The sequence below is a fragment of the Populus euphratica genome, unplaced genomic scaffold (assembly GCF_000495115.2).
Source record: "Populus euphratica unplaced genomic scaffold, PopEup_1.0 scaffold4.1, whole genome shotgun sequence".
Lineage (NCBI taxonomy): Eukaryota > Viridiplantae > Streptophyta > Magnoliopsida > Malpighiales > Salicaceae > Populus > Populus euphratica.
The window spans coordinates 681,562-696,738 of record NW_011499859.1 but is presented as its reverse complement, the minus strand read 5'-3'; the positions used below and the strand labels follow the sequence as shown (position 1 = coordinate 696,738).

General features: G+C 34.2%; 1 protein-coding gene across 2 annotated transcripts; it reads left to right on the top strand.

Moving 5' to 3' along the window:
- Positions 1–11,364: 11,364 nt before the first annotated feature.
- On the top strand, positions 11,365–14,015 carry LOC105124197 (endoglucanase 1-like). 2 transcript variants are annotated; one of them, XM_011024102.1, is made up of 9 exons: positions 11,365–11,402; positions 11,520–11,678; positions 11,787–11,940; positions 12,045–12,254; positions 12,466–12,666; positions 12,751–12,843; positions 12,917–13,078; positions 13,158–13,269; positions 13,355–14,015. In XM_011024102.1, exons 1-9 carry the CDS (start codon positions 11,380–11,382, stop codon positions 13,840–13,842), a joined length of 1,602 nt encoding a protein of 533 aa, XP_011022404.1. In that variant the 5' UTR covers positions 11,365–11,379; the 3' UTR covers positions 13,843–14,015. The 2 variants fall into 2 exon arrangements, with proteins under 2 accessions (XP_011022404.1, XP_011022406.1); XM_011024104.1 differs by lacking the exon at positions 11,365–11,402 and having other exon boundaries at positions 11,631–11,940.
- The last annotated feature ends 1,162 nt before the right edge of the window (positions 14,016–15,177 follow it).

Sequence of the window (15,177 nt, the reverse complement as noted above, 5' to 3'; positions counted from 1 at the left end):
GAGAGACACATGGTGTGGGGAGGGGTTGGGGGGGTTTATAAAGAGAGTGAAACACACAATTGCAGATAGCAGATAAATGAATTGATAGTTTCATGAAACGTTGTTTTTTGGCATGGAAAAAAAGTTAGGTGGTAGTTGAACCTCTCCACTGTAGGAGAAGAAACAATATTAAGACTGCTTTTAAGTTGCTTTTGCCGTCCCTCTTCAGATGAAATAATGTATTATTATATTTAACTAGACCATTAACTTAAAAACACAAGTCTTTTCTTTATTTTTTCCCCCCTAAGAAAACCGAGGTAAATAATTTTTCGTAGAGAAGAAAAGATCCCTGTCTAGCACATGCGAAATATTACTATAGCTAGGTCGCTTTTTTTCTCATCCACCATGTTACAACTCATCCTTTGTTAACCCTGATCAGAAATATATGCCTGACACATTAGTGTAAGCATTCTTTTTCAAAATTGAACAGCTCTCTCTGAACCTATCGTATTTATTGCTGGCTGTCTTGCCTGCCCACAGGACATCCATCTTCTTAGTTACCGATTATTAATATGCTCCTGACCACCACCACCGTCCTGATTCCTGAGGTGATCTCGTCATAAGTCTTGCAGGAGAAAAATGAGAAGATAACAGCTTCCTAATTCAAGTAATTAGATGGAGCAGGATTTTCACTTCGACGTGGGATTTGGATTGTGAGATTAAGCGAATCATAAATTGATCACTATATCTTCATTTAAAATGAGAAGGGATTTTTTTTTTTTTTTGGGGGGGGGACTGATAAATTTGCCCAAGTGTCTGATCAATTGTCAACCAAATTTCATAATCTAATCGTCAACCTCCAAACAAACTTTTTAAATGTCATTAGTTGGTGTGTCCTGTCCTTGATCGCTCATATTGTTTACATGATTAATAACTTAATCAAGTGCAAACATCTATATAGTATAAATAAGTAACTAAGTGATTGGTTTATGCTTTATATAAGTACCAAACATACCAATTTATAGTGTTAATAGTTCAAGAACCTAGTTTGATGGTCCAGGAATATACTCCCTTCATTACTACTAATTTCAACCTTCATTACTACTAATTTCAAACCTCAAATTAGATTGCAAGATTTTTATTTTATTTTATTTTTTATTCTCAACTCTTGATAAGGATAGCAAATATACCCTCACACTTTTTTTTTTAAAAAAAGAAGCTTTTAAAATATTTTTACTCAGTTGATTTACAGGCACATACACCCACAGTGCTAGGTTCACATATTCATGTCTGATAATGTATATACCGACTAAAAAAAATACCCGAAGCAATTGATAATCATAAAGCTAAATCTAGTGCTAACTTCACACTTAACTTAAATGACCCTAATTTCTTCTTTCTTTTTTATTTCCAGAGAAACGATGCATAGCATTGATCTTTTATTAGTTCAAGCCCAACCACACCATATGTATTACGATGAAACATGACAAATTGGCTATGGTTAGAAACATATAGCATTCAATTTGTTATTAATCTTAAGGTGTCAACATTAATTAACTACCTTGTATACTATTCAAAGAATTGGTAAGACTAATCAGGTTCAAGTTCTACTAATCAGGTTCAAGTTCTACTCACTCAATGTCATGAGGACGAGCCCGTTTCTTTCACTCAAAGTCATTAATGGGTGGGATGATCATAGCATTTTTCTCCTTAAATGTTAATCTCCCAACCTAAATGATCACTATTCGAACTGATGAAAGTGATAACATGTGATAAATAAAAACCCAAACTGTGAAATTGATCCAAACATAGAGTAATTAGTCTAGCACTTTCAACTCGAAATTCAAAATTACTGAACGCAAAATTAATAACCCAAGAGTCTTGGATGGATTGGTTGACCTGCGGATCAAGTATTATGTAAAATTAATTATTACTTTGAAAATCTCGTAAGAGTATCCTTTAATATTAATTAATTAATTTCGATACAATTATAACATCTGTATCGTGAAATTACGAAATGCATCACAAATATTAGTAGGGTGCTAAAAAATAAAAATAGTGCAATATTGAAGGTGCGAGGGCCCATAGCTCGTTTGACTGACCTAAAATTAGGCAAGTCAGAATCGGTGACCGCATGGTGAATAAAAAAGTCTTCGTCGATGTAACCCAAGCTCAAGCATAGCGGCTTACCTAGGGTAGCCTTAACGTGCCGCTTTGCTCGAAGGTTTTATTTAGTAGAGGGCAACATGTTCCTACACCAACACATCACCGTGTTAGAGCTAGGGGACACATGGCAACTCTAGCTAGTCATACCCAACACCCCCATAAATTGACGGTGGAGTTGAAAACGTCGCTCTAAACAGGGCGCTGCTACCCGCTAGAAGCTAAAGACCTCTATGAGTGCCCCATGATAAGAGGAGGTGGGTAATAAAGTCAGAGGAGTGCCCCATGATAAGAGGAGGTGGGTAATGTATTTTGTGCCCTCTGACTTTATTCAAGTGGACGTACGTATTCTTTCAAGAATAAATGCTTAACTGTGATGTGAGGTGAGAACAGATCAACATGAAAGAAAACCGACTTTGAAATACAAACATTCCGACCTTGAAACACCAACATTCTAAGCTGTTAAGTTCAAAGCTTCTTATGATTTATCTCAATCATTTTTATATATTAACTTCACTGCCATTATAAAAAAAACCCTTTATCCTTCTGCTTTACTAACTTAAATATCAGAAAGTCCTTTGTGCATTCAACATATCAATTTGTTTGTAGAATTATGCAGGCTCAACAACTCCATCCCACCTGTTAAAAGCTTGCAGCCCCTCCAAAGCCCTCTAGACGGGACCAAGTCTCGTTAGTTGGCACCTTTTATATGGGATCATAAACTAAAAGCTAGTTGACACCCCTTCCACTTGGACAATCTCTGAAAATATCTCATGTTATAGTGTTTAGAAACCCTTGCCCATGAGAGGGTTTTAGATTGGACACCACTTGCAACTCTAGATCTTCAGAAGCTAACACAATAGATAAGAATTCTTGATGAAGTCCCCTTGACCGCACAAGAACGTCTTAAGGCTCAACCTCACTGCACGTATCCAATGCGAGCAAACATGTCTATTTTCTTGGGAAAAAATGGACAAAATTATAAGGTACAAAAAACCAATCAAGATTCTCCTCATCCACTAAGATATTCTCGATAGCAAAAAGAATCCTTTTTAACTAAGTATTATAGCTCTCATGATCTCTTTTTGATTTTTTTTCTCACAAAATTTATTTAAAATAAAAAAAACTAATAACTTGATAAAAGCAGGCTGATAAAAATTTTAAAAAATATATAGAATAATCAAACTAGAGTTTTAAACAAAATTGTGTTATAAATATTATTTTTTTTAATATAATTTAAAGTATTCATATACAAAATATTATTATTTATATTATAAATATTATATTTTTATTATAACTCAAAGTATTGATATAAAAAATATTACTATTTGTGTTGTAAGCATCCTTAAAATTCTTAATATAATTATTTATGTTATAAATTTTATTATTTTTATTATAATTAATATTATGAATAAAATAATTAATAAATTAGAAAAAACAATTATTATTCACATTAAAAAAATATTATTTTTTATATTATAAATTTTTACAATATTTTTTATAAAAATAAAAAATGAGCCATGTAAAGCGCGGACATCCAACCAGTTAAAAGCTAAAAAAGGATGGGCAAAGCCCCTCGATGAAATTTTATGAACATACAAAACTTCACCAAAATCCTTCGAGACCTCATTCCTTCTCACTTATGGAACACGGAATATTACATTTGCAAGAATAAAATGCCCTTGCTACATAGTACTCTAATACTCCCCTGAAAAGAATGATAAAGGGCTCGATCTAAACTAACTAGAGGACAATGATTGACAACTCATTTGAGGCATAAAGCATACATGAGTAAAACTAATCAACCATAATATTAAGGTCAAAAATAGGTAGTTCAAGGTCAATGATCATGTTTTGAGGAGTTATAAGCAATATTTACAACCTAAAAAAGAAAGGTAAGCTAATAATGTGTTATAAATGAAAAAAACCTCCCTTATATATGGCACTAAAATATAACAAATCTTAAAAAATTATTTTAGTAATTAAGACTATATGGTAAGAACCTCCCTTATATATGGCACTAACTCCATCTAAAAATGTAGCTCTAATAATGTGTTATAAATGAAAAAAAAAATATTCTTTTTGTAAATAAATCCCTCTATTTTGTTTTCCTATTTGCATGTCTCCTTTATTTATTTCCATGTATTTATAAAAATATAATAGACTCCAATGTCTTCATATATACCTCTTTGAAGTTCTCCATGAACTTCTTCACATCTGATCCACAGATATCTCCTAGTATATTTGAAATTTTTCATGGGTATCTCCATATATCCATTTACATCTCCAGATCTATATAAAATTCTCCATGGATATCTCTACTTGTCCATTTCTTCATGGTTATCTCCATGTCTCCAGGTTATCTTCATGTATTCATGGTCATCTCCAAGTTTTCATGAAATTATCCATGGGTATCTCGCTGTCTTCATTAAATTCTTTCACGGTCTGTTTATCCAATGTTGTATCCATAAAAATCTCAATTGCTATTTCTATAAATGTCACCATAAGAATCTCTATTAATATCCCTCATGTGTGAGTGCCAGTGTACATAACTCCCTATATAAGATTTTCTCCAGTTATCTTCAAGTCTAATAAATCTCTTTGTTTGTATCCGAGTTTCCTTGGAGATCACGATGTTGTCTCTATCAATAATACCCGCACGTGATCAACCTCCATGAGTGATCCCCTATTAAGCTCATTAGCCTTGCATTCAAAAAATCACCATGAGCAAGTCTTCACATCTGCTAAACATACGGAACCCCATCAACCATCTCCGCCAATAAAAAAGGGTCCACACCATCCAGGTGAAAAATTCCTTGTGCATGTCAAGCAAGTTTTCTCTCCACCAATCCACCCCAGGATCCATCTCATAAAACCAGAAGGCCAAGAAAAACTTGCAACCTGTACTTAGAGATCGGGTGATGTTTGTTCAACCTCCCAACTTCAATCAAATACTGGCTCGATCTCTCTGTAAGGATTTCCTTATGGCTTATGAGTAAGGTTATAAATATATAAACATTAATTTAAAGGCCTTTCAAACCCGAATACAATGCGAAGAAAGTTACATCGCTTACAGGCAAAGTACAATCAAATGATGTAATCTTGGAAAATAAAATAATCAACAAGGAAAAAATGTTTGTAATTTTTACAAACCAAAGATAAGACCAATTTGCTTCTGTCCTTAAAAATATAACTATTATTAGTAGAAGATATTTAATATTTTTAAAGGAACATGATTAGTCATGTTTTAATTTCATCATTAGTTTTAAAATTAATGGTTTGGATTAAATGAGAGAGAGAGAAAAGATGATAAGTACGTAGTTGAGATGGTGGGCAGGCTAATGGATGACCTTAGCACATTTGTTAATAATCATTTAATTCTTCTAATGAATTTATGTGCTTAGTTTTTTTTTTTTTTACTTCGAATTTATTTAAACATTTTAAAACGTTATCATATAAAATAATAATTATTTTATGTATTTAATTAGCATCATTCATTTTTATTTAAATAAACAATTTTAATCCTTTTCTTGATAATTTTATGTTCTGCTTAAATATAAAAGACTCCATGAATTAGGAGCTAGAAAGTTCATCGTAGCTGGACTTTGAGCGCTCGGTTTCATACGGTCTGTTCGTCCTCTCACTCTACTACCAAGTAGAAATTGTTTGATAGAAATGAATGAATTAATCCAAGACTGCAACAAGAAACTGAATATAATGCTCGATGACTTTATCAGGAGATGGGTCCTCAATCTATTTTTGTGTATACTAACACTTGTGATATTGCTTTCAAGGTCATAAACTATCATCGATATGGTTTCAGATATTTTAATTTCTTGTAGATAAAGTTATTTTTTCTCCCATTGATGCTAGTTTCTAATTGTCACATGGGTGCTAATGTGCTAGGATTTGAGAACGCAAATGAGCCATGTTGTGGGGGACACTTTTCCCCATTTGTTTGCTTCAAGGCTGCTAATGAAAGCTCACCATCTATTTTATGTGATGATCGATCCAAGTATGTACTGTTTTGATGTGCTCATCACCCTACAAAAGCTACTAATAGTATCATTGCAAAAGAATTGTTTGATGATGATGGAAGCAGAAGCTCTTAATATGCTTCAGCTCCACAACTATACTTCCTGAATAATTCATCAGCTAGTGTGTGCTATTTTTACCTGTGATTCTATTGTTAGGCAGTTGTCTGTGTTCCTGGAGATACATATTCGTACTGGGCTGGTGTATATGAGGTTTTACATATAATGATAGACATCATCTCGAAGTCCAAAAGGCAGTTCCCTAACATCTCTTGTTAAGTAATTTGTATGGCCTTGTGTATGAACTGACAGCTTCATAATTGGCTTCAATACTGTTTGTTGATCCATCTTTTTTAATATTTTAAACTCTAAAATGCTAAGAGATTATTTACTACATGCTCTTTGTAAGAGCAATAGCTAAGAACTATATAATAAGTTACATTGTTCACAGCAGTAGATATGAATTCAAGAGAATCATCTTAGAGTTTTCCAAGCATTTATTATCACCAATGTAGCTAAAACTGCAGGTCATCCCTGCAATGGCTGGTTGTCTTGCTATAATAAAGATCACAGAATCAATGAATTCATCCTTCTATGCCAACTATAATTCCCTATAAGAAAACAAAGATGACTGGCACTACTCTCTGCAATTGACTTCAATATTCTCTTTATAAACTACCACCATCACATGAAGCTATCACTACAAAAGAAAGACATCTATATATATATATATGCTGACTAGATCTGAATTGATCAGTCCTGAGTAGAGTTGAGTGCAAGAGAGACCAAAAGTCAAAAGCCCGAATCCAGTTTGTTCTGATGACCCATAACTATCTATGCTGTCATAATTCTGCATTCCCATAACTTCTTATTTATTGATTTATCCCTCTTTTCTTTCGAATCCCTCGAGTTCCAACGTTGACTTCCTTCCATTGAAAAACCTGAAAGGAAAGATGAGATGTTGAGTGTTAAAAGAAACCATGTATATATGGGGTTCAGTCTGCGTGCCCCTCCCTACAACAGGATATGGATTTCTGTAAAATGAAGACCCAAAGTCAGTGTTGAATTTTGAGCCATTACCATGTGAGATGCATCTACTTTGTTAATCTTTGCATGCGATCTGTAATGCTTTGCCTCTTGTGATGTGAGCTGTCACACCTGTCCATTTTTTTTGGCATGTCGTGGTTAGCAGGTAGCCAGGAACATGCAGCCAAGAGATTGGCATGTGAGCAAATAGAGCAAAGACAAAAAACTAAGCCTCAAAGTTAAAGCTCTAATAATATCTGATATTTTATAAAAGTATAAATAATAACTAAAAACACTGGAAAACAAAACTAAATAAAATTTTAAAATAACTAAAATAATAATTAAAATAAACAAAACTAGAGTCTAATTAAAATTTTAGAAGACCCGTCAGGTTTTTTATGGGAAAATTGAACATAGAATTTATTAAAAAAAAAAACAATTAGTTTATTTAAACCTGATTCAATAATCAAAAATTTTTATTATCGGATTTTCATAAAGTTTCAAGTTTAACATCTACCCCAGCCAGATTTCTTCACAAATCTCATTTCAAATCTAATTCTATCTGCCTTGATCATAAACATGTCATTCTGCCTTTCCTTTTATTTGTTTAATGCTATTATCAACAAGCAGTTCCTCTAAGAAGTTGGAATTTAGCAGAATTTCATCAATTGCAAGCCCAGACAGTGATTAATTAATGTTATCATGATTTTTTTAATTATTATTGAGAATGATTAATCTTGTCGTGTCCCCATGACAATTGATGATCTATTTGAAAAGCGACAACGAGATCAAAGTGCAATCCTGTGGGTCTTTGTGCTAATGTTTGGAGGCCAAATTCTTATCAAGATGAGATTTTGTGCTGGGCTCCTTGGTTGTTAGGTAATTGGATATGGGGCTCACTGGCCCACAAACATATTCAATACCATCCCTGCCGAAGAAGATAATCTCGTGTTGAAACTCCTCCTTAATATTGCTAATCTTACAAAATAATAATAATACTACTAATACTAATAATTTCTCGAGATTACGTGTTCGACAAATCTCAACTTGAAGATTATTGGTAGACCTCTCATTCAATGAGCGATACGAGATTACGTGTTCGACAAATCTCAACTTATTTGAAGTTTATTGGTAGACCTCTCATTCAATGAACGATCTTCTTCGGCACATGATATCTTTTTTATAAGATTTAGCATTTTTAACGAAGTCAGTTAACATTTCGACCTTCTTCTTTTTATTAAGTTATTTATTTATTTTTATACATTTTGTTATTTAGGGCTCTATAACTTTTTTATCCATAGAAAAGCAGTTCTTTTTGTCCGTAATGCAATTGCTGTCCTTTTTGTCTGGAACCCAATTGCCACTTGATATTGAAATGTATCAACACCACGAGCATCCTTTTCATTGAGGACATCCGCTACCTATCTATGTATTTTTATTTTTCAATTATTTTGCATATTTTATTGAATTCTGCGGTTGGTGATTCAAGTTTAAATTAGTAATGGATTCAAGAAATTTTATTTTTTTCATTGTTAATTTTTTTTATAAAATTATTATAAACAACCCTTTAATTCTCTTTTATATTTATAAATTATTAAAGTGATCCACTCTAAAAATTGTAACTTTTATATTTATGAACTTTTAAAATTATTCATTTTAATTATGCAATATTTATATTTATAAACTTGATGTAACACTCATATTTATGAGTTTTTAATATAGTTCATTTTAAGCATATAACATTTATATTTATAAGTTCTTAAAATAATTTACTTGTAACTATCCATGATGTAATAAATATATGGGACATATAACCATTAAAATCTCATAAAAGTTTTATCTATAAATAATATTATTTGATCTCAATACTTACTTACTCAATTCCTTTAAATTTTACATCATTTATATAAAGTAAGTAGAGTTTAGAAGTATTAAATATATATAAAAAAATTAATGAGAAATATTAATGACTAGAGGTATTATTTTATTATTATTCAAATTTATAATTTTATTATAAATATATTTATTCTACGTTATAAAATAGTTAATTAAATTTTACACTTACATCATGTTATGATAAAGTTACGAGCAATACCTTCGAAGGATTAATGAGCACTGTTGTTTTGATGGGCCATCACTTACGAGCACTGGTCGCAAAGACATTGGATATTATTTTCGAGATCAAAATCCATTTAAAAGATCTATTTCCTAACCTCTTATAATTTATTTTTATAGAACCACTCCAGATTGCTCGAGATTTTAGCTATTTCCCCTTATTTCCGTATTTATTCTGGATTTTGTGTTATTGCTGTTTCATAGTTAGCTCATGATCAGCTAGGACACAACAGCCAACCACACCCTCCTCTAACCTTCACACATTCTCCCTCCTGCAATTTCCAACATTAATATAGACGAAAAAGAAATAAAACCCATGTTCAGTGAAAATCCAAGAATTAAACTCACTACAGAGCTTTAATGTATACCAAGAAGTTTCATCGAGTGTAGGATTGCACAAACACCTCAGAAAACAAAATACATTGATGATGGATTCTTTGAGAAAGCATTCATGATTCTATTTGCTAGGAGGATGGAGAAGTATGCAGCTCCTGCAAAAGATGTTACTGAGAGTAAAGAGAAAGGGTGGTTTGATTATGATTATGACAGTTTTGTGAACTGGTCCATATTCAACATTCTATAAAATTCTGTTCTAATTTTAAGTGTAACACAGATAATCAAGGACATGTTTCTTTATTAAGATTTCTTTGTATTCCAAATTGCCTAAAGGGAACTCTGCTTTATTAATTCGTTTGCAATGCAAGCTACTTGATGAGTTCATCAAATTTCCCAATACTAATTGTAAGCTCAAGAAATTCCTTCTCAAGAAGGTACCTTGAGAATAGTGGACGTGTAGGAATGTGCATGAACAAGTGCAAGATTCCTGCTCAAGACTTCTTCACTAATGAATTTGGGCTTCCATTAACTATGATTCCTACTAAGTCAGTGTTTAGCCGTTTCAAACTGAGATTTATGCACATTATCAATTGAAACAGGTGAATTTGAAGCAAACACTAAACTCTGTATCATGTGTCTATGGATTTGTTTTGCTACCAGATCTTGAAGACATGGGTTTCGAAATGGCTTATGCACATGTTCCACCCCCATTTAAAGAAGATCCAGTAGAAAACAGCCTTGCCTTGCAGATATTCTGTTGATCACGTAGTTTCTAACAGAAGATCTTGAATGAATGAAGTCAAACGCTAACAAGCTAAGTGTTCACAATAATTACATAACAAAGAACAAAGAATAAAAGTACAGGTTCATTTGAATACTCTGAACAAATATTTTAAGGAAACCTCTCGCTTTTATCCACTTTGACAAAGCTACTTATGGTACGATTTAGTGTTTTTGCACCTTTCCCTTTCTTTTTTTATACTTTACATGGTTTCCTTGTGAATCTTCAATCGGTGCCTCAAACGTTTTCTGGAACCAACATTTAGTTTCGAGCAACAGGGGTTACTCAAAGAATGTTGTCTCTTTAATAAAGATGACCCTCGAGTGCACAAATTACTAACTCAAAAAGTTTTCCTCTGAACCAGTCCAATCTTTAGGCTCCTGTCCACTCAGGACTTCACAAATCAAGCCGCTCATATTGCAAACAACATGGTAATTCCTACCCACAATATTGTAAAATCTTTGACCAACGATGTTAAATTTTTATCATGAATGAATTTTTTTTGGACACGTTTTGATATTAAAAATATTTTTAAAAAAATAAAAAATTACAATAAAATATTTCTAAACAAATAATACTTGGAAAATCAATATTCACCCCAGTCTAACCGGACAGTAAGGCCAATCAGATGAGTCATGGAATTATTGTTGGACTGGATTGACCTTTAACTAGTAAAATTGTTCATACAGATGGCTGGTAACCAACCTGTGTGTGATAACTGATAAGCCTCACCTTGGCTCTGTTGAGTCTCATGTGATTTTGACTCTATACGTATCCGTGACTTCAATGCTAAAGACAAGATACATGTCCACCAAAATCCAGTACCGCACTCCACCTTCCAGCCATTAATTACGGTATCCGAGGTCACAAAAATCCGAGCAGTCTTTAAGACCTTGGCATGATTATATTTATCAACTCTCTTCTTCTAGATAACCCACTATTTTAATGCACGAGAACTGTCATTTAAGGTATGAAACATGAATTTTTGCCTTTTGCTGTGTTCTTTTGAATATCATGTCTACGACTTTCAGGTTTACTGTATTAAGCATTTTGGATAAGTTTCGCGTATGCTGTTGTCTCTACAGCAAAATGTCCAAATTTTGCGCAGTTGATCCCGTGACTAGCATGAATCTCTCTCTTAACGACCAACGAACTCTCAAACTTCCTGCAACTCCTGTCTATAAAATGGCAGCTCCTCTTCAATATAGTTCAGACCCACAAGCTCTAGAATCCTATACATTGCAGTAGGTATAGCACAGACTCAATAGTGTGGAGCCTCGTGGGAATATGGCTATTGCTACTGCATTTTCACTGAAGTTGCAGATTTTGTTCATTATTTTTTGTTGTCGTAGCTATTTCAGCACTGCCTTTACTTCTCAAGATTATGCTGATGCTCTTGAAATGTCCATCCTCTTCTTTGAGGGTCAGAGGTCAGGAAAACTGCCATCGAACCAACGGCTAACATGGAGGGGGGACTCTGGGTTGTCTGATGGCTCTGCTTATCACGTACTATTTCAAATTCTGCTATAAATTAACTTCCTGTTCATGAATATAATAAAATGAAGATAGCAGGACTGATTATCCTGGTTTTACTATTTTGTGGATTTCAGGTGAACCTAGTTGGTGGATACTACGACGCAGGTGATAATGTCAAGTTTGGCCTTCCAATGGCCTTCACCACTACATTGTTGGCATGGAGTGTCATTGAATTCGGTAGCTCGATGCAGAATCAGATTACGAATGCCAAAGCAGCCATTCGATGGAGCACTGACTACCTTTTAAAAGCGGCCACTGCCACCCCTGACACACTATATGTTCAAGTGAGCATGCATAATGAAATTCTGTAAATTCTGCACATAAAACCATAGAAATGCCCAATACCCTCAAATAATAAATTAAGAATTTTGCGAAATGGCGTTACAGCAGCTGGAAAATTGCACTCTTGGATAACAGCAGGGGCCAGTAGGCAAAATAGGTTTCTGCGTTCTTGATAATTTCAAATGGGACTTAGATGTACGCTGGATGGTGCAGGTTGGAGATCCGAACATGGATCACCGGTGCTGGGAGAGGCCAGAAGACATGGACACACCACGCAATGTGTACAAAGTAACCATCCAGAACCCGGGATCTGATGTGGCTGCCGAGACAGCTGCTGCATTGGCTGCAGCTTCAATTGTTTTCAAAGAGTCTGACACTTCTTACTCCACCGAACTGCTTCATGCAGCAATGAAAGTAGGCATCCATTGTCACTAAATCGATTGTTCACTACCTGTCAGCTTCTGCACTTGCAAGAAATATCTAATTGTGATTATGCAGGTATTCGATTTTGCAGACAGGTATAGAGGATCTTACAGCGACTCTCTCAATTCCGCAGTCTGCCCATTTTACTGCTCATACTCTGGATACCAAGTAAGATTGTCTTTCAGTTCTTGGCTTTCTAAAGTCAATCATAATAGATCTTAACCTAAGTTTGTCGATTCAGGATGAGCTTCTCTGGGGTGCATCGTGGCTTCATAAAGCCTCGCTGAATGGAACATACTTGGCTTACATCCAATCAAATGGTCACACAATGGGTTCCGAAGATGATGACTACTCCTTTAGTTGGGATGACAAGCGACCCGGGACTAAGATTCTCCTTTCCAAGGTTCTATAGTATACAGATCTCCTGCTTCACCTACATAATATTAGAAAACATATAAAGCTTGAACTTTGTGGTTCAACAGGAATTCTTGGAGAAAACTACTGAAGAATTTCAGTTATATAAATCGCATTCAGACAACTACATATGCTCTCTAATTCCAGGCACTCCTAGTTTCCAGGCCCAATACACTCCTGGTGGGCAATTTTTTCATTATTTCAGTGATACTAACAAGAAAACTTAATGCTAGTGAATATGACAGCATTTCCATGTGCTTTGCAGGGGGGCTTTTTTATAAAGCAACCGAAAGCAATTTGCAATATGTAACCTCCACTACTTTCCTTCTATTGACGTATGCTAAGTATCTTGGCTCAAATGGAGGAGTTGCCAAATGCGGTGGTTCAACCGTGACAGCAGAGTCACTCATCGCTCAGGCGAAGAAGCAAGTGGACTATATCTTAGGTGATAATCCAGCAAAGATGTCTTACATGGTTGGATTCGGTAACAAGTATCCACAACATGTGCATCACAGGGGTTCCTCGGTGCCATCTATACATGCACACCCGAACCGCATTTCCTGTAACGATGGGTTTCAGTACCTCTACTCCAGCTCTCCCAATCCGAATGTCCTTGTTGGAGCCATAGTAGGCGGTCCTGATAACAGAGACCATTTCGCTGATGATCGAAACAGCTATCAGCAATCCGAGCCAGCTACATATATCAATGCACCATTTGTTGGCGCTCTTGCTTTCTTCTCAGCCAAAAACTAATAGCAGTTCTATTATCCGCATATTAGTGGTATCTATAGATGTAATGTCGGAAAAGACATTCTCACAAGAAAGCTGTTAGAGAGAAATTTAGTGTATTTGACATGTGGTATCATGCTTGTCAGTTCAGTTCCGGAACACACCGAATTGAATCCTAGATTTGGCCATTTAATTTCCTTGTGATCTTTTAAGAAGCTGAGGCAACTACTTACCTGCTAAATCCATGAGAAATTGCTGCATATTTTACCTAGAACTTCATGAGAATATTTAACAAGATAGGGTAAGCAGGATTGGAAACTAGTACGCAACTTTCTGAGTTGAGGGTCCTCCCAGTGTGTGACGAGACCACACCAGGAGGCAAGAGCAATGAGAAACCTCCGTTCATTTCACGTTCCATTAATCTATTTCCTCCGATCTTCATAATTCAGTGGCCTTGTGTACTTCTTCCTAATCCTATTTTCCCCATCAAAGTTGGCACTGAACCATTGTTAGGATCATTTGGCACTAAAACAGGAGGAGCATCAAATCATTGCCAATATCGAAAATTGTTTGTTGAAACGAGATTTACCGGATGATTAACAATATAAGCTTTAGAAATCACCGTTAATTAATGAGAGAAACCTCAAATTGGTCTCTTAACTATGAAACAATTATCAATTTAGCCCTTGAAGAAAATATTATTGATAAACTATTTATAAAGGAAAAGGACCCACAAAGATCAGAGATTCAGACGTAAATACCATGATAAACCACCCAAAAATCAAATAAACAGAAAGAGAGACATGAAAGATTTCACAAAATCAATCAAAACCAAATTATAAAATCAATTGCAAAAGCTATAAAAAACTTGGAGACAATTAGGTAGATAATCAAACAGGAGATTGTAATTTTATGATGAAAATCGAGAAAGAAAATAAGAATTTCTAATTAGAATAAAGAAAGAAAATTGAACATTGAAGAAATTGTCTTTCTAGAGATTGATAGTAGTTTAGGGACTGATTTTAGATATATTTTTTTCTCAAAGAAAAACAGAGTCTTTTTTAACTGTTTCTTTTGTTACTTTTCTCGAGAACATGCTCAGCGCTCTCATGTTGCCCAGATGAAAGTACATTTTATCAGGACCGACATAGGAAATTACTTAAAATCCAACAATGATGATAAAAGAGGAACAACATTAAAATAAATAAATAAATAAAAACCCTGCTAATGATAATTAAAAAAAATCATTCGCTAAGCAGAGAAAAAAATAATAATTACAAAAATCTTCTTTCATTTGAATTTTACTTTTCCTTTAGATTTTTATAAATTATATTTTCTATCTTTTAATTTATATATTTA